This window comes from Musca autumnalis, unplaced genomic scaffold, assembly GCF_047663935.1.
Source record: "Musca autumnalis isolate F117 unplaced genomic scaffold, ASM4766393v1 scaffold_3, whole genome shotgun sequence".
Lineage (NCBI taxonomy): Eukaryota > Metazoa > Arthropoda > Insecta > Diptera > Muscidae > Musca > Musca autumnalis.
Window position 1 is genome coordinate 127721303 of NW_027411866.1, and position 23368 is coordinate 127744670.

The window sequence follows — 23368 nt, forward strand, 5'->3', positions numbered from 1 at the left end:
TTTCAATGGATGCACATTTCTAGAAATGTTAATTTTTCTTCCTTCGGTAAAGGACCTTGTGACAACAAACGAAATCTAAAAACTGATCGGAAACAGGTTCTTCCTCGTCAAACTCTTAACAAGTAGCACTCGACTTTGCGGATAGGAATATACCCTGAGCCTGTGTGAATTGCAACTTTCATCTATAGAGAGACATGTGACCATTGAGGTCCTAAGCTTACACATCTTATCCAGAGAGGTCTTAAACTGCACTTCGCTGAAAATTTTTGAAATACTCTGCGGAAGTTTGCCGAAAGAGTAGATCGATATGGCCCATCTTCGAAGTTGATCAAAATATCACGAAGGCCAAATTTTGAACCGAATTGGTTGATCTGTTTGAGAATTATCGTGCTCTCCAGGCGGCTACCCAGAGGAACGGACATAGCTAAGTCGACTCCAAGTTTTCTGGCCCTAAAGCCATTATTTCGATGGGGCACATATTGGCTAAAGCTGAGAGTATAAAAATGTAGATTGGGAAAAATTGTGTTTGTGGATTTTTGCTAAAAAAATGTATACATGTATAGACCTTGGATTGGGCGACATAATTTCATTTTAAAAGAAGTTAAGACTGGATTCCAGAGTTTTCCTTGTTCCTGATCAATTTATGAGAAAATCCACAATTTCTATAAGTGAAGTCCGACGATTGGACGCCAATATTAGTGTATTGACAGATGCACTATATGGCGACATAATTTGTCATTTACATAACCGCGATTAGGTGCTAGAATTTCTTGATGGATAGACTAACTATTGCTCAGCATTAGTTCTCGGCATTCAGAAATTCTTTGTGATAAGTAGACATCGGATTGTTCATATTTTTGAAAATTATAATGTTAAGATATTTGAAAATTAAATGTTATGATATTTCTAAGGTTTTTCGTTGTATTCGCTTTCTTTTGGTCTTACCGAAGTGATATCACTGAATTTCATAACATTCACTGTAGTTATGAATTATTTGATAGATGATACTCCCAAATATATGTATATGGGATTATTAATATATTCATTGTTTTGACCATATATTAACTGTGACATATTGTCAAAAAAGTTCTAAAGACAAGATAAAATCGGCCACGAAGACTTGTTAAAAATAGCATTTGAATTAAAAAATATTAATGAAAATTATTTCAGTAGAGTAAGTCTAAAATAAGGTTTACATCTTTGCTAAATAAGACATTTTCGCTAACATAAACTTTCAAAATTTTGGTCAGGTGCCCCCCCCCCGAAATGAAATCCTGGCTACGTCCCTGGCAGGAAGAACGAGTACCCGACGATTGGAACCTGAGTATCCTGTGCCCCGTCCACAAGAAGGGAGATAAGACTGTATGCTCTAACTATAGGGGCATAAGTCTACTCCCTATTGCCTACAAGATCGTGTCAGGGATATTGTGGGAACGACTAAAGCCTATGGTCAACGAGATAATTGGACCATACCAATGCGGCTTTAGACCTGGCAAGTTCACCATTGACCAGATATTTACCCTGCGGCAAATCCTGGAGAAGACCCAAGGGATGCAGATCGACACCTACCACCTTTTTGTCGATTATAAAGCAGCCTTCGACAGCCCGCTGCGTTTAAAGGTATTCCAAGCCATGTCTGAATTTGGTATTCCGCAAAGCTCATCCGGCTTTGTAAAATGACTTTAACTGACACGAGGTCCTCAGTTAAAATAGGAAAGAACCTCTCCGAAGAGTTTGGTACCAAAAGAGGTTTCAGACAAGGAGACAGCCTTTCGTGTGACCTCTTCAACATCCTGCTAGAAAAGGTTATACGAGAGGCAAACGTCAAAAGAAGTGGCACAATCTACACCAATAGTCACATGTTACTTGCTTATGCTGATGATATAGACATCATGGGCCGATCAGTAAAAGAAGTAACAGATACCTTTATAAAGGTCGAAGGAGAATCTGCTATGTGAGAAGACCAAGTTGATGGTGTCGACGCGCAATACGTCCATTGAGCTCGGACCGACTGTGGATGTTGGTTCCTATAATATTGAGGTAGTAAAAGACTTCGTCTACCTCGGCACCTCCGTAAACACAACAAACGACATCAGTTGTGAAATAAAAAGAAGAATTGTATTGGCCAACAGATGCTACTTTGGTTTAAGTAAGCAGTTTAAAAACAAAGCCACATCTCGTCAAACAAAAATAACGCTCTAGTAAACACTGATACTACCCGTGCTGATGTATGGCTCCGAAGCCTGGGTACTTGCGCAAGCAGACATGGCAGTGCTTTGGTTTGTTTGTATAACGGCTGTTACTTTCGATGATGTTATAGTGACAGATCCGAGGAGGTGTGCGTTTTAATTTAATCGACAATTTAGAGAGCACCCCCAAAGTGATAGAGCGAAGAGGAGTGTACTAGGCCGTATCAAAACCCTCTTAGCTGAGGAGTTACCACCACAATTTCTGATGAGCGTTGTTGCAGATTTCATCCGAAACGCGAAATTATCCAAAGCACTTAATCTCAATGCCAATGCTTAACCAATTTTATGATCCCGTAGTTGAGTATTTGGCATTTGTCCTCATATTTGGCATAGCCTCCCATATTGTACCAGAAGCCTAAAAAGCTCGCAGGGTAATCCCGCTACTAAAACAAGTTATGGATGCCAGCACAGACGAATTGAGAGGTCAATTTTCCTCCTGTCGCCAGTTGGGAAGATTCCAGAGCCACCTGTCGCTAGCAGGAAAGATTCTAGAGATATTTTTGAGTTGCCTGCCCAACATTAGCGTTGGGTGCCACCGTGGTGCAATGGGTCCCATATCATTGAGCTAAATATGAATCGGGGTGCACTCATTGATATGGGATGTTGTGGAACAATGTTTTTTTATGTTGCCCAACATTAGCGTAGAATGCGTAAAATGCACAGTACTACAACAGAATTACACGCCATATCCACACAACTATGCCATGCTATTCGATGACATAAGATTTCCCTTCAAATTGGGACAATTCACTGACTGTATCGCCTCCTTATAAAACAATGTCATGACTGCAATTTCCCAACTTAAACTTATATATCTCAAAAATTATACAACCTAGGAAAAACTAAAATAAACCTAAAAATTAGAACTTTGACCGGGATTTATTTAAAAAGCGTTCAGGCGATTTTTTCTTGTTTTTGATTTTTCTATGAACATTGCTGTTTCAGAATTCGCAAAACTTCTTAGGTGTAAGCGGTTTTTATCTAAAGTTAGTTAAGGCGCACAGTACATGACATTTTTTTATAAGTGAATGGTAAAACCTACGAAAATGTCATAAAGGACAATCTTGTGGAGAATTTTCACTGCTACAACATTTTCTTTAGTTCCTTGCGGTTTTTGAGCAAAATCGTGAAAACCTAAAAAAATAAGAATGTGAATTTTGACTGTGATTTATTTAAAAAGTGCTCCGGCGATGTTTTTTTTTTTTTTGATTTTTCTCATCATCCCAGGTGTAAGCTCCTTTAATTTAAAGTTGGTTTAAGAGCCTCATAAGTGCTTATATGATTTTATAATTGTCTATAAGGCATTATAGGTGCCAGTATTGGCCTTATAAGCACTTATAAGGTCTGATAAAGTCTTATAATGCCTTATAAAGAGCTTGTAAGGCCTGCAAAGACCTTATTAATGTTTATTTAACTGTCTTATGAGCCTCATAAACTCTTATGAGTACATATGAACGCATATTAGACAATATAAGTGCTTATGGGGCCTTTTAAGCATTTATAAGACACTTAAATAAACATTTGTAAGCTCTTATAAGTACTTATAAGCATTTATAAGGCCTTATAAACACATATAATGCATTATAAGTACTTATAAGACATTATGATTGCGTCTAAGACATTATAGGTGCTTTTATATGTCTTTACAGACACTTATAAAGTCTGATAAGCACTTAAAAGGTCGTGTAATATACTCTAATGACTTACAAAATTTATTAATGCTCATTCAAGTGTCTTATAAGCCTTATAAGCGTTTATGGCGTCTTAGAAGCTCTTATGAGCTCCTATAATGGCATATACGACATATAAGTGCTTATGGGCCTTTATAGCCACTTATAGGGCATATGTCATGCATTTTAAGTGGTTAGAAGAATTCATAAGTGCTTGTGAGTCCTTATGAATGCCTGTAAGACATTATAAGTTCACTTATATATTCTTATAAGCACTTATAATGCCTTATGAGGGATTATTATATATTTTAAGAGCTTGCCAATATTTATTTAAGTGTCATATAAGACGTATAAACATATGAGTGCTTATCAGGCCTTAAAAGCATTCACACATCACTTAAATAAGCATTTGTAAGCCCTTATAAGTACGTAGAAACACTTATAAGGTCTTATAAGCAAATTCAACACATCATAGGTGATTATAAGGCATCATAACGTCCTTATAAGACGTTATAATTGTCTGTAAAACATTATAGGTGCATTTATAAGGTCTTATAAGCACTTATAAGGGATTGTAAGGACTTATAAAAGGTTACTTATGTTTACATAACGTCTTATAAGCACTTATAAACGTCTATGAGCTCTTATAATGTCATGTAAGACCATATAAGGCTTTATAAGTTCTTATCAGGCCTTATAAGCACTTACAAGACACTTAAAAAGGCATTTTAAGCCCTATAAGCACATATAATGCATTATAAATGGTTATAAGGCTCCTGAATGCTTATAAGGCTTTATAAGACGTTATAATTGCCTATAAGGTATTATAGGTGCACTTATAACGTCTTATAATTACTTAAAATACCGTTTATAAAGTCTTATGAGCATGCATAAGGCATTATATATAAACACGGTGCTTTTGAAACAAATTTAAATGGGAGGTGCTTGCACCTGGGAAGTTTTTGCAGATTCTGAAACTACATTGTTCATAGATGAGAAAAATGAAAAAAAAAAAACAAAAAACTAGGTTTGGACTAAATATGACGAAGGCCAAATTTTGGACCAGATCGATTTTTCAGTTGGAGAGTTATCCATATTCAAACCTGATCTATATCTGGTAGATATGTGTAAAGTATGCACCAAATCGGTCGCTCCCTTCAAGATTTATCGTGCGCACAATTTTTCCGAATTTTTGTACTTTTGTTAGGGAGGTACCTGAAGGAGTGAACCGATATGGCTTACCTTCGAACGTAAACTTAGTTCGGACAAAATATTATGAAGGCAAAATTTTGGATCGAATCGGCAGATCCATTCGAGAGTTATCTTGCGCTCCATCCACTACACACGATGTCATAGGAATTTTTTGTATTATTCAGGCTATTTTCTCAGGAAGTATGGTTTTGCCCCTGATGAAACTTGTACCACCGTATAGGGGGCCGCGAATACAAGTTGTTACAACAAAAATGAAAACGATTCGAGAGCAGGTCCTAAAATGAACTTTTCCGAAATTTTGTGTGAGAGGTACCCGAAGGCGTGGACCGATTGAGTCCATATTGGAACCTCATCTAAGTTTGGTAGAAATTTTACGATGTGCAAAGTATGGACCAAATCGGTTACTTCATTCAAGAGTTATCGTGTTCAAATATTTTCCGAACATTTTCGAACTTTTGTGGGGGAGGTACCCGAAGGAGTGGACCGATATAACCCATCTTCGAACTTAAACTAAGTTTGTACAAAATATTGCGAAAGCCAAATTTTGGACCAAATCGGTTCATCCATTCGAGAGTTATCGTGCGCACCAGCCAGACAGACAGACGGACGGACATTGCTAAATAGACTCCGTCCAAACATACTTGGGGTCTAAAACCATTATTTCGATGAGGCACATTTTGCCCGTATGAAAGTGTATATACTCTCATTAGCATAAATGCTGAGGGTATAAAAACGCCGGAGCGCTTTTTAAATAAATCGCGATTCAAGTTGACGTTTTTAGGGGATGTTTATGTTATCACGATTTTTCTTAGAAACCGCAAGTCCTATCGAAATGGTGCTAAAAAATGTTGTAGCTGTGAAAATTCTCTAGAGGAATGACCTTTATGATTTGTTCCCAGGTTTGACCATTTTTTGAGATAAAGAAGCTCAGGATACATTTTATGGTTTTTTGTTAGAGTTTCGCGATTTTGCTTGAATGCGGCAAAATCTTAAAGCTGTGGAAATTCTCTACAATACTGGCTTATGTAACTTTTCCTAATTGTCCCAATTTGAACTTCTATATCTCAAAAACGGTAAAACCGACGAGATTACCATAGTGATCAATCTTGTAGAAAATTTTCATAGCTACAACATTTTCTTTATTCCCATTTTGATGGGACTTGCGGTTTCCAAGCAAAATCGCAACAACCTAAACATCCCCCAGAAATGTCAACGTGAATCGCGATTTATTTAAAAAGCGCTCCGGCGATTTCTTTTTGATTTTTCTCATCTATGAACATTGTAGTTTCAGAATCTGCAAAAACTTCCCAGGTGCAAGCACCTTCCATTTAAATTTGCTTCCAGAGCACAGTAGAGTTGGGTAATCTAGTTCCTAGTTATGTATACGCAGTCTGTTCAAAGAAAAATTGTTGGCCATTGGAACTGCGAAGTGAACTAGATAGTTCCATATAGTTCCTTTGGCACAACTCTAGAGCACAGTGTATATAAAAGAACTTAGTGATAAGTAAAAATCGAACTGAGAGTGCACAAAAAAGGTACTAAAATTTACTAAATTTGGTATCAATTGCATATTTTGAACGGATATAACTAGAATCTTGAAATTTGGTATGGTAATCAAGGTTGGAAAGTGGCGCTGATATAAGGAAATGGTTTTGGAATTTCGGACTAATGTATACGAAAGGTACTAAATTTAGTACAACTTGGATTTGTGTGAATGGATAGAGATGAAATCCTGAAATTTTGAATTAAGACTACTGTTGGAGCATAGGATTGAGATATTGAGGTAGTTTTGGAAACGCATACTTTCGTGTACGAAAAAGTACTTAATGGTACCAAATTTGGTACAAATTGCATTTGGGTGTGCTGCTAGAGTGTGGGATGAAGATATGGAAGTAGAGTTGGACATTAAAACTAAATTGTACTAAATTCGGATTTGGGTCAACGGATAGAGCTGGAAACCTGAAATTTGGAATAATGATTACTGTTGAAGTTAAGATTTAGGTCGTTTTGGAAAGACGAAATGTAGTAAAGGGTACTCAATTTGGTACAAGTTGAATTTTGAGACGGAATAGAGTTGGAAGCATGAAATTTGGAATTATGATTGCTGTTGAAGTTTAAAATTGAGATATGGAGGTGGTTTTGGAAATTCGTACTTATGTGTACGATAAGTACTAAATTGTACTAAATTTGATTGAACGAATAGAGATGGAATCCTGAAATTTGGAAATAAGATTACTGTTGGATTGAGGTAGTTTTAGAAATTCGTACTTATTGTGTACAAATAGTTGTAAATGGTACTAAATTTGGTCCAATTTGGATTTGGGTGAACGAATAGAGCTGGAATCCTGAAATTTAGAATTAAGAATACTGTTGGAGAGTAGAATTGAGATAGTTTTTTGAATATCGTACTTATGTCTAGAAAAGTACTAAATTTGGTACAATTTGGGTGAATGGATAGAGGAGGATCCTCGGAATCAGGATTACTGTTGGTGTGAAGAATTGATATATGGAAGCAGTTTTGGGAATTCGAACTTTTGTATACCAAGTAATACTAAATTTAGTACAATTTGGATTTTGGTGAACGGAATTCTGAAACTTGAAATTAGGATAACTGTGGGAGTGGATGATTAAGACAGTTTTGGAAATTCGTACTTATGTGAACGAAAAGTACTATGATGGGAACTAAAAAAGTTGCTGTCATAACAATAATATCGTCAAAAATGGTTTTATTGTATTCTTATGTAATCTCCAGCATGGACTGAATCTAAGATCCGAAATTGCAGCCAATTGGACAATGCCTATTCGGATTCTTTGTGTGTATCTGGGAAATGAAAACTCAGTTTTTGAAATTCGAATTAAAGGGAAATTAAATGCTGTGCGGTATTTAGCTAACGGGTAAAATAATAATTCTGAAATTTGAATGTGAAGGGGTGCGATAAGGCCGAACAGTACTTAAATGAAATTAAATGTCAATTAAAATAGGTATTATTTCATCAAAATGTTCAGTGTTCACCATTTTCATATTAAATATTGTTTATTTGTATATTATTTCCTTTTTGCGTACGAAGTAGCGGGTATTTTGCTAGTGTATTATAAAAGGTTGTAAGGCCTCTTAAGTCCTTATATACCCTATAATACCTTGAAAATTTTTTAGACGGAGCTAAATACCAGAATAAATTTGGATTTTTTATGGTTCTTTGACTTAAAAACTATTGACTACAACAAGGAGAATATAATAAAAACGGGTTTTAGGAACAACCAAAGATTATACTATGTTTACATTTACGAAATCCACTCCATTTCAACTGTCAATTCCATTGCTCAAACGTCAAATGAAATCCAATCGATTTCAGATGAGTTTTCATTTGACGTATACACAAAGGAATTGACAGATGAAATCGAGTGGATTTCTAAAATGTAAACATAGTCTTACAATAAAAGTGGATTTTTTAAAGGGTTTTAGGAACAAATGAAAGGCCATAATAAACAAATTATAGCTTCAATACTGTTGACAATATTTTCAATGGTAATTTTACTAACCAAACCAAAGACTTAAACTCAAAGTGCCAAATCAAAACACAACAAGTTGCAAAGCATTTCAAAAACAAGTTAGTATGATCAAACATGTTCGAATAGCCATAAATTAAAGCTAGTTGCGAATCCATGGGTAATGAAATTTCTAAGCTTGGAGCAGCAGCTTGGCTAGGCTGTGGTAATGTTATTAACAGTTGAGTTTTAAACATCAACGCGTACGGTTGGAAAAATCGGAAAATTTCAAATAAAAAAACAAATCTATGAAACGACTTAAAAGAAAATAAAAATTAAAAAAAATATTGAATAAAAATATAATATATAAATATAAAAGTGAATAGATATTTATGTGAACATATATCAGCATACACAATCTAATCGAAATCGAACACAGGTGTATGCTAAAGAAAATTTTGCATAAAATATAATTTCACTTGTAGTGATAGTGTGCAGAAAAATCATTCCAATCGACCGGGTGTGCAATAAATTCAAGTGTTATGAAAATGTTAAAATATTCTTATAATTTTCGTATGCCTTACGTTGGTTTTTGTTTATTGTTGCTGTTTGCATTTACTTCAAATACTGTGGAAGCGGCAGATCTTAATAATCATCATCGATCATATTTGACTCCAAATGAAGTTTTGCTATTTCGTGAAAGTTTGGAATTTATAAAGGATGCGCAGTGTCAGCGTGATTTAAATGTCACATTGTGGGGCCTATTGTCGAACGCCCAATGGGCGATATCCAGTAAGTAAAGTGTTTTCTCTATATATTAATGCGATGTCCACATACATACAATGTAATTGTAAATGCAATTAATCAAAGTAGTGATTCAATAATGAAATTATTTGATTTTCATATTGGTTTTTGTTTTTATTTTATTGTAAATATTGGAATCTCTTTGTGACGTTGGATGATGATGATATTTATATTTCATAAATATTCGGATGAATATCACCAGTACGAACGCCACTTTTGTCGACAATATTCAAATAACCAGAAAATGTCGCCTTTTTTTTCTCCAAAAATAAATAAGAACGGAGATACCTACATACATATGTATATCCTCAGCCAGTGTGAATTGAAACTTTCATCTATGGACAATATAGAATCGAATACCGGATATGCAACCAAAAATCCTTTTCCCCAATAATTATTTATTAGGTGGCTTCCAGATTTTGTGGTCTTTTTTTGACGTATGAACTTGCCGACAAAATGAAAACTATATACTTGGGTTAAAGATTAAAAGTCAATTTAGTAGTCCCATTTGGAAGTGGATCTTATTTTGGGAGTCAGAATCTTCTCAGAAATCTCAGGAAGTGTGGACTTGCCCCCGAAAACAAAATTGCAAACAAATTTCAAAACCATCCTAGACAAGCTGTTAAACTGTACTTTTTCGAAATTTTGTGTGGTATGTACAAGAAGGATTCTGCCGATTAAGTCCACATTCAAACCAGACCTATGCCTGCAAGTAATATTAACATATGAAATGTAACGACCAATTTGGTTACTGCCTTTGAGAGCTATAGAGCGCACAATTTTAGCGAACATTTTAGAACTTTTGTGAGGAGGTACCCGAAAGAGTGGACCGATATGACCCATCTTCGAACTTAAACTAAGTTTGGACAAAATATGTATTATGAATGCCAAATTTTAGACCCGATCGGTTGCTTCGTTCAAGAGTCTTTGCTCAATCGACTCAAAACTGTCTGAAACAGATTTGGTCCAAAAATACTTGAGGTCTAAACCTATTATTTCGTTGAGGTATATTTTTGGTTATCATAGTGTATATACCATACCATCTTTAGCCTAAAGACTGAGGGTATAAACAGTCCTTAAATTGCACTTAAGCGAATATTTTAAACTTGTTGTTCATATATGGCCCATCTTCGAACTTGATCTAAGTTTCGACAAAATATTACAATATCCAAATTGCATGCACATAATATTACCAAAGGACCAAACTGGTTGATCTGTTGGAGAGTTATCGTGTGCTCCAGCCAGACAGACGAACGGGGTAGGGCTTAATCGACTACATGTTGTCTGAAACGGCTTTCTTCCAAACATTGGCCTCTAAAACCATTATTTCGATGAGGCACAAAGTGAAAATACCTTTGTTAGCCTAAAGGCTGAGGGTAGACAAATCCACGTTTATTGTGGTCTTAAGCTTCATCCGAAAATCTTCAAAAATCCACTGGGTACATGTGGTCCATGTGGTATTTGGTTGCATCGAAACATTGTTGTTTAAAAAACCACGAACCTCTGAAAAATATTTGTTGAAAAATCCCCAACCCTTTTAAAAATATTTTTCCTTAAAGCCATGAGCCTCTAAAAAATATTTGTTGAAAAATCCCCAAGCCATTGAAAAATATTTTTTTTTTTAATCCATGAGCCTCTAAAAAATATCTTTTTTAATCTACGAGCCTCTGAAAAATATTTTTTTAAGAATCCACGAGCCTCTGTAAAATATTTTTTAAGAATCCTCTAATTTTTTTTAAATCCACGAGCCTCTGAAAAATATTTTTTTACATTCAGGAGCCTCTAAAAAATATTTTCTTTTTAATCTACGAGCCTCTGAAAAATATTTTTTTTAAATCCACGAGCCCCTAAAAAATATTTTTTTTTTAAATCCTCGAGCCTCTGAAAAACATTTTTTTTAAATCCACGAGCCTCTAAAAAATATTTTTTTTTAAATCCTCGAGCCTCTGAAAAACATTTTTTTTAAATCCACGAGCCTCTAAAAAATATTTTTTTAATCTACGATCCTCTGAAAAATATTTTTTTTTAATCCACGAGCCACTAAAAATATTTTTTTTTAATCCACGAGCCTCTAAAAAATATTTTTTTTTTTAAATCCACGAGCCTCTAAAAAATATTTTTTTTAATCTACGATCCTCTGAAAAATATTTTTTTTTAATCCACGAGCCACTAAAAATATTTTTCTTTAATCCACGAGCCTCTGAAAAATATTTTTTTTTAAATCCACGAGCCTCTAAAAAATATTTTTTTACATCCACGAGCCTCTAAAAAATATTTTTTAAAATCCACAAGCCTCTGAAAAATATTTTTTTTAATCTACGAGCCTCTGAAAATTTTTTTTTAAGAATCCACGAGCGCCTGAAAACTTTTTTTTAAGAATCCACGAGCGCCTGAAAACTATTTTCTTAAGAATCCACGGGCGCTTGAAAACTTTTTTTTTGAAATCCACGAGCCTCTGAAAAATAATTTTTTTTTAAAAATCCACGAGCTTCTGAAAAATATTTTTTTAAAAATCCACGAGCCTCTGAAATATATTTTTTTTTAAAAATCCACGAGCTTCTGAAAAATATTTTTTTAAAAATCCACGAGCCTCTGAAAAATATTTTTTGAAAAAAGAAAATTATTTTTTGAGAAATATTTTTTTTTCAAAATCCAGGAATGTCTGGAAAATATTTTTAAAAATCCACGAGCCTCTGAAAAATATTTTTTTTTTTAAATCCACGAGCCTCTGAAAAATATTTTTTTAAATCCACGTGCCTCTGAAAAGTATTTTTTTTAATCCACGTGCTCTGAAAAGTATTTTTTTTTTTAAATCCACGAGCCTCTGAAAAATATTTTTTTAAATCCACGTGCCTCTGAAAAGTATTTTTTTTAATCCACGTGCTCTGAAAAGTATTTTTTTTTTAATCCACGAGCCTCTGAAAAATATTTTTTTAAAAATCCACGAGCCTCTGAAATGTATTTTTTTTTTTTAATTCCACGAGCCTCTGAAAAATATTTTTTTTAAAAAGCCGCGAGCCTCCACGAGCCTCTGAGAAATGTTTTTTTAATCCACGAGCCTCTGAACAATATTTTTTGAAAAAAGAAAATAATTTTTTTAGAAATATTTTTTTTCAAAATCCAGGAATGTCTGCAAAATATTCTTAAAAATCCACGAGCCTTTGAAAAATATTTTTTGAGAAATATTTTTTTAAACATCCAGGAATGTCTAGAAAATATTTTTTTTTTAATCCACGAGCGCCTGAGAAATATTTTTTTAAATCCAGGAATGTCTGGAAAATATTTTTAAAAATCCACGAGCCTCTGAAAAATATTTTTTGAGAAATATTTGTTTAAAAATCCAGGAATGTCTGGAAAATATTTTTAAAAATCCACGAGCCTCTGAAAAATACAAAATCCAGGAATGTCTGGAAAATATTTTTAAAAATCCACGAGCCTCTGAAAAATATTTTTTAAACATCCAGGAGTGTCTAGAAAATATTTTTTTTTAAATCCACGAGTGCCTGAGAAATATTTTTTTTTCAAAATCCAGGAATGTCTGGAAAATATTTTTAAAAATCCACGAGCCTCTGAAAAATATTTTTTTTTTTAAATCCACGAGCCTCTGAAAAATATTTTTTTAAATCCACGTGCCTCTGAAAAGTATTTTTTTTAATCCACGTGCTCTGAAAAGTATTTTTTTTTTTAAATCCACGAGCCTCTGAAAAATATTTTTTTAAATCCACGTGCCTCTGAAAAGTATTTTTTTTAATCCACGTGCTCTGAAAAGTATTTTTTTTTTAATCCACGAGCCTCTGAAAAATATTTTTTTAAAAATCCACGAGCCTCTGAAATGTATTTTTTTTTTTTAATTCCACGAGCCTCTGAAAAATATTTTTTTTAAAAAGCCGCGAGCCTCCACGAGCCTCTGAGAAATGTTTTTTTAATCCACGAGCCTCTGAACAATATTTTTTGAAAAAAGAAAATAATTTTTTTAGAAATATTTTTTTTCAAAATCCAGGAATGTCTGCAAAATATTCTTAAAAATCCACGAGCCTTTGAAAAATATTTTTTGAGAAATATTTTTTTAAACATCCAGGAATGTCTAGAAAATATTTTTTTTTTAATCCACGAGCGCCTGAGAAATATTTTTTTAAATCCAGGAATGTCTGGAAAATATTTTTAAAAATCCACGAGCCTCTGAAAAATATTTTTTGAGAAATATTTGTTTAAAAATCCAGGAATGTCTGGAAAATATTTTTAAAAATCCACGAGCCTCTGAAAAATACAAAATCCAGGAATGTCTGGAAAATATTTTTAAAAATCCACGAGCCTCTGAAAAATATTTTTTAAACATCCAGGAGTGTCTAGAAAATATTTTTTTTTAAATCCACGAGTGCCTGAGAAATATTTTTTTTTAAATCCAGGAATGTCTGGAAAATATTTTTAAAAATCCACGAGCCTCTGATTTTTTTTTAAATCCACGTGCCTCTGAAAAGTATTTTTTTTTTAAATCCACGAGCCTCTGAAAAATATTTTTTGAGAAATATTTTCTAAAAATACAGGAATGTCTGGAAAATATTTTTAAAAATACACGAGCCTCTGAATTTTTTTTAAATCCACGTGTCTCTGAAAAGTTTTTTTTAAATCCACGAGCCCCTGAAAAATATTTTTTTAAAAATCCACGAGCCTCTGAAAAGTATTTTTTTTTTTTTTAATTCCACGAGCCTCTGAAAAATATTTTTTTTTTTTTAAAAATCCGCGAGCCTCTGAAAAATAGTTTTTTTAAATCCACGAGCCTCTGAGAAATGTTTTTTAATCCACGAGCCTCTGAACAATATTTTTTGAAAAAAGAAAATTATTTTTTGAAAAATATTTTTTTTAAAACCAGGAATGTCTGGAAAATATTTTTAAAAATCCACGAGCCTCTGAAAAGTATTTTTTTTAAATCCACGAGCCCCTGAAAAGTATTTTTTTAATCCACGAGCCTCTGAAAAATATTTTTTGAGAAATATTTTTTAAAAATCCAGGAATGTCTGGAAAATATTTTTAAAAATACACGAGCCTCTGATTTTTTTTTAAATCCACGTGCCTCTGGAAAGTATTTTTTTTTAAATCCACGAGCCTCTGAAAAATATTTTTTGAGAAATATTTTTTAAAAATCCAGGAATGTTTGGAAAATATTTTTAAAAATCCACGAGCCTCTGAAAAATATTTTTTTTAAAAATCCAGGAATGTCTGGAAAATATTTTTAAAAATCCACGAGCGCCTGAGAAATATTTTTTTGAAATCCAGGAATGTCTGGAAAATATTTTTAAAAATATTTTTTGAGAAATATTCTAATTGTATTGAGAAATATTTTTTTAAAAATCCAGGAATGTCTGGAAAATATTTTTAAAAATCCACGAGCCTCTGAAAATAATTTTTTTTACAATTTTTTTTAAATATCCAGGAATGTCTGGAAAGTATTTTTTTTAAATCCACGAGCGCCTGAGAAATATTTTTTTTTTAATCCAGGAATATCTGAAAATATTTTTAAAAATCCATGAGTCTCTGATTTTTTTTTAATCCAGGAATGTCTGCAAAATATTTTTTTTTAAATCCCCGAGCGCCTGAGAAATATTTTTTTTAAGTCCATGACGCGCAAGCCTTTGGAAAATATTTTTAAAAATGCACGAGCCTTTGGAAAATATTTTTAAAAATGCACGAGCCTCTGAAAAATGTTTTTTTAATCTACGAGCCTCTGAACTATATTTTTTGAAAAAAGAAAATAATTTTTTTGAGAAATATTTTTTTAAAAATCCAGGAATGTCTGGAAAATATTTTTTAAATCCACGAGCGCCTGAGAAATATTTTTTTTAAATATGAAAAATTTTTTTAAAGATCCACGAGCCTCTGGAAAATGCTTTTAAAAACGCGCAAGCCTTTGGAAAATATTTAAAAATCCACGAGCCTCTGGAAAATAATTTTAAAAATGCACGAAAATATTTTTAAAAATCCATGAGCCTCTGAAAAATATTTTTAAAAATTCACGAGCCTCTGGAAAATAGTTTGAAAAATACACGTTTATTGTGGCCCACATTTCAATCATATATACTAGGTCTGATCTGTTAGTAAAGTAATCGCCTCAGATACACTTATGCCAGCGTTTCTCCCAATTTTCAAAACTCTTATGAAATACGCTTTTTAGTATAGCCAACAGCTCTTGTTTCGAATTTTCTCTTATCTTCTCATTGTAACAAATCGTTTTCCTTTCATCGCTGCCTTCTGTTTTGGGAAGAGGGACAATTCAGCCGGGGCCAATTCCGGTGTATACGGCGGTTGAGGCATGATAACGGTTTTGTTTTTGGCCAAAAAACGCATGCATAAGCATCGATGGTGCAAAATTCATGATTGGTTTTCTGACTAATTGCAAACGGTGCATAACTTCAAAGTAGTATTCCTGATTGACCATATGACCTTTGGCAAGAAATCATGATCAAAACAAATTTCTCTCAAACTCACCAATAACAGCCTCAGGTCGTAGCCCCTTGTAAGGTCTTCTATAGATAAAAAAAAACATTAAAATATGCGAAGCCTACTATCATTTTTGGTACCAACAATATTTGCCTAAAAAATTCACTTGTGCGAACTTAGGTCCAATTTAAAAATCTAAAACAACAGATCTGCCACGGCTTTTCGAGAATTAATCTTTTTTGAATTGAATTAAATATAAATTTAAAATACGTTTTATGCGCGTAAAATGATCGAGCCGTACGACTATAGTAATTGCTTACCTGTTGTTAATGACATGTGTCCCATTAAAAACTATTAATTATTTAAATTAATAATTTTTAAATACAAAAATGTAAATTGAGAAACATGTGTATGAACATTGAACACACATTCTTCAAAAACTGAATTGAATGTAATCAAGTTCTACTAAGCATGTCAAACAACATCCCATCACTAGAATTTCTCTAACAAATCAAAAGACTTAAGCAATAAACTCGTTGACATTTGTACATCTCACCTGGAAGTGGTTATTGCACGCTGACACCTAATTTGTAAACAGTGTTTTTTTGTTTCGAAACACGTCCTTTTTCTTCGAACATAAATGGAATGGCTTATAAATATGACCACTTCTATTTACGTTAAATGCATTCAAAACATTTATATTTTTTTTTGCTACTGTTGCTACAAATTAAGTTCAATTGCATCATCATTAAAATGCTGCTGCAACAATGGACTCAAGTGGAGGAGGTGGAAGATGAACGTCCCGTTCACAAAAAGAAAGCAATACAGTGTTTGCATAAGCGGATATGAACAAGTACAAAAAGTGTCAGTCGGCTTTGCCGATAGAGATTTATCCGCAGCCTGTGTGAATTGCAGGTGCGCACCGATATTGCCCATCTTTGAACTTAAACTAAGTGTCGAAAAATTATTAAGTAGGGCAAATTTTGGACTGAATCGGCTGATCCGTTCAAGAGTTATCGTGCGCTCCAGCCACTACACATAGGGGTTTTTTACAGTTTCTCAGGAAACTTGTACCGCCCCTAAAAAACATGTACCGTCGAAATTGAGCAGCGAGCAGGCCTTAAACAGTATTTCTCCGAGATTTTGTGAGGGAGGTATACGGAGACTTTGCAAATCACATTATTTCTTCCAGACATGGATCAGGGTGGAATATGGACTATGTATATCGATACCTCCCCCACAAAAATTCACAAGTGCAGTTTAAGGAATTGAGTATCCGATTTGACTGAAACTTTACACATCGTGACATTTCTTTTAAACGTACATCAAGTTCCAAGAAGTTGTATATCGGTTACCTGCCTCACAAAAGTTAAATATTTTCGCCATAAGTACAGTTTAGGGGATACTCGAGGATAGTATTGAAATTTTTACCGTAGGTTTTCCTTGTGGTCCTATTTACAGCGATATATCTTTGATTGTGAGCAAGACCATTCATGCTGACATAATGGCCCGAAAGGTGTCACAAACACTTACTTACTCATAGTTGGACCTCTATTAAACTTTTGCCCAATAAGACGAACTAAGATACTTGTTGCTTTATTTCTCCAATTTGGAATACCGTGTTTTCGATCTCGTCTTCCACTTGTTTACTCCATCGAAGCCAATGTAGCATGTGTTGGCCTGATGTTGTTTGTTGTGTTTATGACAGTGCCTAGGATAGACCGCAAAATTATATGAAAGAACTTCCACAGTCCAATTTCTGTGCGTTGCGTCGTTATCATCGCAGTTTACTTCCAGATCCACTTTAACAGATTCTTCTTCAACCTTCCTAAAGGTACCACTTACTTATTTTACTGATATCAATATTGTCAGCATAAGCAGCAACATGTGGCTATTGGTGTAAGTTGTGACATTTCTTTTGACATTTGCATCTCATATAAACTTTTCCAGTAGGATATTGAAGAGAACACATCAAAGGCTGCCCCATTGTCTGAAACCACATTCTTTTTTTGTTTTGGTCTAGAGACAGCCAGAGGCTCTTATGAATGTCGAACTGCTAACTACCACGATGTTTGTCGCTGCAAAGTCTATCAGCCTCATTCCATTGTCAGATGTTTCACGGTGGAGACTGAATTTCCCGCAGATGTTTCATTCATTGCGAAGCTGGAGACCAGATGTTTTAAACTCCGACCATCTACAAATCTGCAACCAAACCCAGCAAAAATTCGGATCCGCTAGTCTTTACGTAACCCATTACAAAGTAATGTAAACAAGCTTCTTTTCGCATTACAAGTAATCTGAAAAGTAATGGGTTACTTTATAAAAAATTTGCAAGGCAAACCTACTTTTTTTGCTCTTCACTAAGTAATGAGGACGGTGACACAGTGTGTGTGTGTGTCCGACTATAAATCCTACGGTTGTGTGTTCAACACTCACTGTCGGCACGCGAGTTTTTTTTTAATTAAAAAATAACAGTTCATGGTGCACATGTGCACTACTCATTTAAGTTCTTAAGCAACCCTTAATATTCGTGTGCGTGGCACAGTGTGTAGAGTCTTTAGCTAGAAATCGGAGGGTTCATGGGTTCAATTCGGGCAGACAGCGAAATAAGATAAAGTAAAATAAAAGTAAGAAGTGTGATGAAATTAAAAACAAATTCTCCACATCAACTGTTCTAAAAATATAATTTTTTTCACCTTACTTTTCAACTTCTAGTAGCCACAGAATAACTAGTTATTCTAGTGGTCATTAAATAACTGGAAACTGAGTGCGACATGCCCTTGTAAAAATAATGGGGTAGAAAGGGGGTTTGTAAGTAGTTACGGCTGCCAAAAATCCCTTACAAAACCCATGATTTTGGGAGGACTTTTTTTGCTGGGAACTCATGCTTTATGTCATGGCAGCTTTAATACAGTGCGTCGCGTTTAGGTGGCATATTCCCCATATGACTGTAATATCGGTCTTGCATTTTATATCCTCAGTATTTATGCTAACGAGGGTATATACACTTTCCTACGGACAAAATGAGCATCATCGAAATAATGGTTTTAGACCCCAAGTATGTTTGGAGGAAATCCGTTTCAGATAATTTGGAGTTGATTTAGCCATGCCCGTCCGTCTGTGTGTCTGGCTGGAGCGCACGATAACTGTCGAACGAATCAACTGGTTCGGTCCAATATTTGGTCTTCGTAATATTTTGTCCAAACTTAGTTTAAATTCCCAGGTCCCAATATGGACCCTATCGGTCCATACCTTCCCGAGAAAATGGTCCAACATATTAACCGGTTATGTTCAAAAGTGGTCCAAAACCTCTAAGTTATACGGTGACCAACTGAAATGTCTCTCAAAATAAGATCCACTTCCAAAATAAAGTATGTCGATCCATTCCTTCAGGTGCCTCCTCCGCATCATTTGCGAGCTTTAGTTCATACGCCCAAAAGCTCCACAAAATCTGGGGAAATTAATTATTGGGAAAAAGGATTTTGGTTGCGTAGCCGGTATTTGATTCTATATCGTCCATAGATGAAGGTTTGAACTCGCACAGGCTGAGCAGGTATATCTATGTCGGCAAAGCCGACTGATACTTTTTCACTAGTTTCAGTGGCAAATCCATACTGCCTGAGAAAATGGACGGAAATCTGTAAAAATTCCTATGGCACTATGTGTAGTGGTTGGAGCGCATGGTAACTCCCGAATTGATCAGTCGATTTCGTTCAAAATTTAGCTTTCGTAATATTTTGTCCAAACTTGGTTAATTTTGAAGTTGAGCCATATCGGCCCAGTCCTTCAGGTACCCACCCCCACAAAAGTTCAAAACTTTTCGCTAAAATGGTGTAATATTTCTAAGATATGTAGATCAGATTCGAATATGGACTTATAATATGTCAACTCCTTCGGGTACCTCCCACACAAAATTTCCGAAAAGTGGAGTTAAAGACCTGGGGCTCAATTCTTGTTCTATGAAAATTTGAAATGCAAACTTTTATAAAAGAAATAAATGTCAAATGAAACAAGTAAAAAAGTGTCAGTCGGCTTTGCCGACAGATATGTACCCTCAGCCAATGTGAAGTGAAACTTTCATCTACGAACAGGTCAAATGCATTTAGAGTCTCTTAAGAACTGTGTGACCCTTTTTGAACATTTGAACTTGCCAACAAAAATGTGGATTAGGAATTAACTGCACTAAGGCACAAATGTTGAACCTTTGTGGGGGAGGTACCCTTAGGGAGGACAGATATGGGCCATTTTAGAAGTTAAACTAAATTTTGACAAAATATTAGGAGATCCACAGTGATCTCCTAATATTTTGATATTAGTGACATTTTAAATATTGGGGAGAAGTACCGGAAGTTGTGGACAGGTATTGCCGCATGAAACTAAGTTTGGATATAATATGACGAAGACCAAATGTTGGACCAAATCGGTTGAACAGTTCGAGAGTTATAGTGCTCTCCGACAGCCACATATGGTGACATAGGGATTTTTAACACCTTTCGGGCTGTTTTCCTAAGAAATATGGACTTGCCCCTGAAAAAACCTTTACCGTCGTAATTGAGGTAGCGAATGCAAATCACATCAACAAAAATCAAAATGATTCGAGAGCAGGTCTTAAAGTGAACTTATCCGAAATTGTGTGTGTGAGTTACCAGAAGGAGTAGACAAGTATAGTCCATATTCGAACCTGATATATATCTGGTAAATATATAAGGATGTGCAAAGTATGGATTACATCGGTAACTCCCTTCAAGAGTTAACGTGCGCAAAATTTGTCCGAACATTTTTGAACTTTTGTGGGGGAGGTACCTGAAGAAGCGGAACGATATGGCTTATCTTTGAATTTAAACTATGTTTGGCCAAATTGTGGAACGAATCGGCAGATCCGTTCGAGGGTTATCTTGCGCTCCATCCACTACACACGGTGTTATAGGGGCTTTTTGCATCTTTCAGGATATTTTCTCAGGAAGTATGGACTTGCCCCTGATGAAACTTGTACCGCCGTATGGGGGGCAATGAATACAAGTTGGTGCAACAAAACGCAAAGCGATTCGAGAGCAAGCCCTAATCTGAACTTTTTCGAAATTTTATGTGGGTGTAGTAGAAATTTCACGACGTGCAAAGTATGAGCTAAATCGTTTACTTCCTTTAAGAGTTATCGTGCGTACAAATTTTCCGAACATTTTCGAACTTTTGTGGGTGAGGTACCGGAAGGAGTGGATCGATATAGCCCATCTTCGTACTTAAACTAAGTTTGGACAAAATATTACGAAAGCCAAATTTTGGATCGAATCGGTTGATCCGTCCGAGAGTTATCGTGCGCACCAGCCAACCAGACAGACAGACGGACGGACATTGCTCAATCGACTCCAAATTGAATGAAACACATTTCGTCCAAACATACTTGGGGTCTAAAGCCATTATTTCGATGAGGCACATTTTGCCCGTATGAAAGTGTATATACCCACGTTAGCATGAATGCTGAGGGTATAAAAAATTATAAAGCAAATATTTGTCATTAAAAATTTTCATAGAACAAGAATCCAGCCCCTGCTCTCGAAACCCTTTAATTTTTGTTGTAATAACTTGTATTCGCTGCACCAACAACGACGGTACGATTATCTTCAGGGGCAATTCCATACTTCCAGAGAAATTGGCACGAAAGCGGTAAAAACCCCTATGACATTTAATGGCTGGAGTGCACAATAACTATCGAACGTATCAATGGATTGGGTCCAAAGGTTGGTGCAGTTGAAAACCTGCGAATTCCTTTGAAAATTTTTGCAACAACTTGTATTCGCAACGGTCAGGGGGAAGTCCCGTGAAAATGGCAAGAATGCTGTACAAACCCCATACGGCCACCATCAGTTTATTTGGTCAAAAATTTGGCCTTCTTTATATTTTTTCCAAACTCAGTATAAGTTCGAAGATGGGTCATATCGGTACACTACTTCGGGTTCCTCCCCCACAAAAAAAGTTCAACATTTTAGATTAAGTGTATTTTAGTGTATGTTCGAAGATCCTTTGGAAAACTATACCGATGCAACTCCCTTGTGGCCCTGTTTACAGTGCTATTATATTTTTCATGGGCAAGTCCATGCTTCTTGACATAGTGGTACAATAGCTCTAAATTATACGGCAGCCAACTGAAATGAATGGTGGTCGCGATATTTATCGAAAATATATGACTCCCAAAATAAGGTCTACTACCAAAATAGATTATGTCGATGTATTCTTTCAGGTACCTCCTCGTCAACACTTTTGAGCTTTAATCCGAATATATATTTTTGTCGGCAAGTTCTTACGTCCAAAAAGTTACAAAAAAATCTGTATACCCTCGAAAATATAATTATTGGGGAAAAAGACTTTGATTGCATAGCCGGTATTCAATTCGATATTGTTAATAGATGTCATTTTTTACTTGGTTTTTTTGGCATTTAATCATCACGCACAAAATATCAAATTTAGAAAAATTTGTATTCGAATCATTTTAGAGAAACAGGCCATAAATCTGTTTTTCCATTTTTTTAGAAAAAATATTTCAAAATATGAAGATGAATATATCATATCATAATATAAACAAAACATAAAAATATTCATCTTTGTGTGAGAGAGAGAGAAATTCAACATCTGTGATTCATGTCTCTGTTGCATAGCATCATCATTAAGACGTAGTAGATTAGACTGCACATTTATGGCAAAATCTTTGTTAATGATTTTATGAAATATTATCAGATTTATTATAAAAGGAATTCATTTCCAAATACCGGTTCGATTTTAAAACGAATTCAATTAAAAACTTAGGAGAGGACAAGAATTTCTATATTCCTTAAAATATCAAATTAACGATAATTCATAACAAAATCCAACAAAAAATGCCTATTAAGCTCACCGTAAAAAAATCCCCCCCAAATAAAGAGTGGATTTTTACTTTTGTTTCCTATTTTTTTACAAACAAAGCAAAAATGTCAACAACCTGTTTCCCATCTAAAGCCAAACATACGTCACTAGAAAGTGACTGGCTTATCGAGAGATGATGTGACTGTGATTCTGAAAAGTATCACTTTAGCACTTGAAATGAATTAAAAACTATTACTTGGCAAAATTTGTCTGTTGTCTGTGGATTTCTTATTTCATTTAATTGTTAAAATGCATCAGTCACTCCTGTCACCCCTCAATGACTCGCCGATGACAATTGTTAAGAAGAACACCACATGTTTGGCATGTGCGTTCCAGGTACTTTTGTCTTCTTAGTATTGAAAACAAAACAAAAAATAAATATTTGTTATTTTTTGTGTTCTTAGCGTTATAGTTACATCTTAAATCAATTGTTGCTGCTTTGTTTGGTTCTTTTTTAGATGATTTGACAAATAATGCATCTTTTTCACACTTTAAACAATTTTACAACGCGTTGTTAATTGAAGTGGTAATTTTTACATGCCTCCCATATTAGAGTTCCGTTTAATATTCGCATATATTTCTATTACATTAGAAAGAAATGTAAGATTTGAGTTGTCT

General features: G+C 34.6%; 1 protein-coding gene across 1 annotated transcript in view; it reads left to right on the forward strand.

Annotated features, from left to right (window-relative positions):
• The first annotated feature begins 8842 nt into the window (after positions 1 to 8842).
• The window catches only part of LOC141397713 (nose resistant to fluoxetine protein 6-like), a 74705-nt gene continuing 60179 nt past the window's right edge, over positions 8843 to 23368 (forward strand). Inside the window, exon 1 of the mRNA XM_073974348.1 lies at positions 8843 to 9409. Within this exon, the coding sequence (XP_073830449.1) occupies positions 9160 to 9409 (250 nt within the window). The 5' untranslated portion in view covers positions 8843 to 9159. The remainder of the gene's footprint in view (positions 9410 to 23368) is intronic.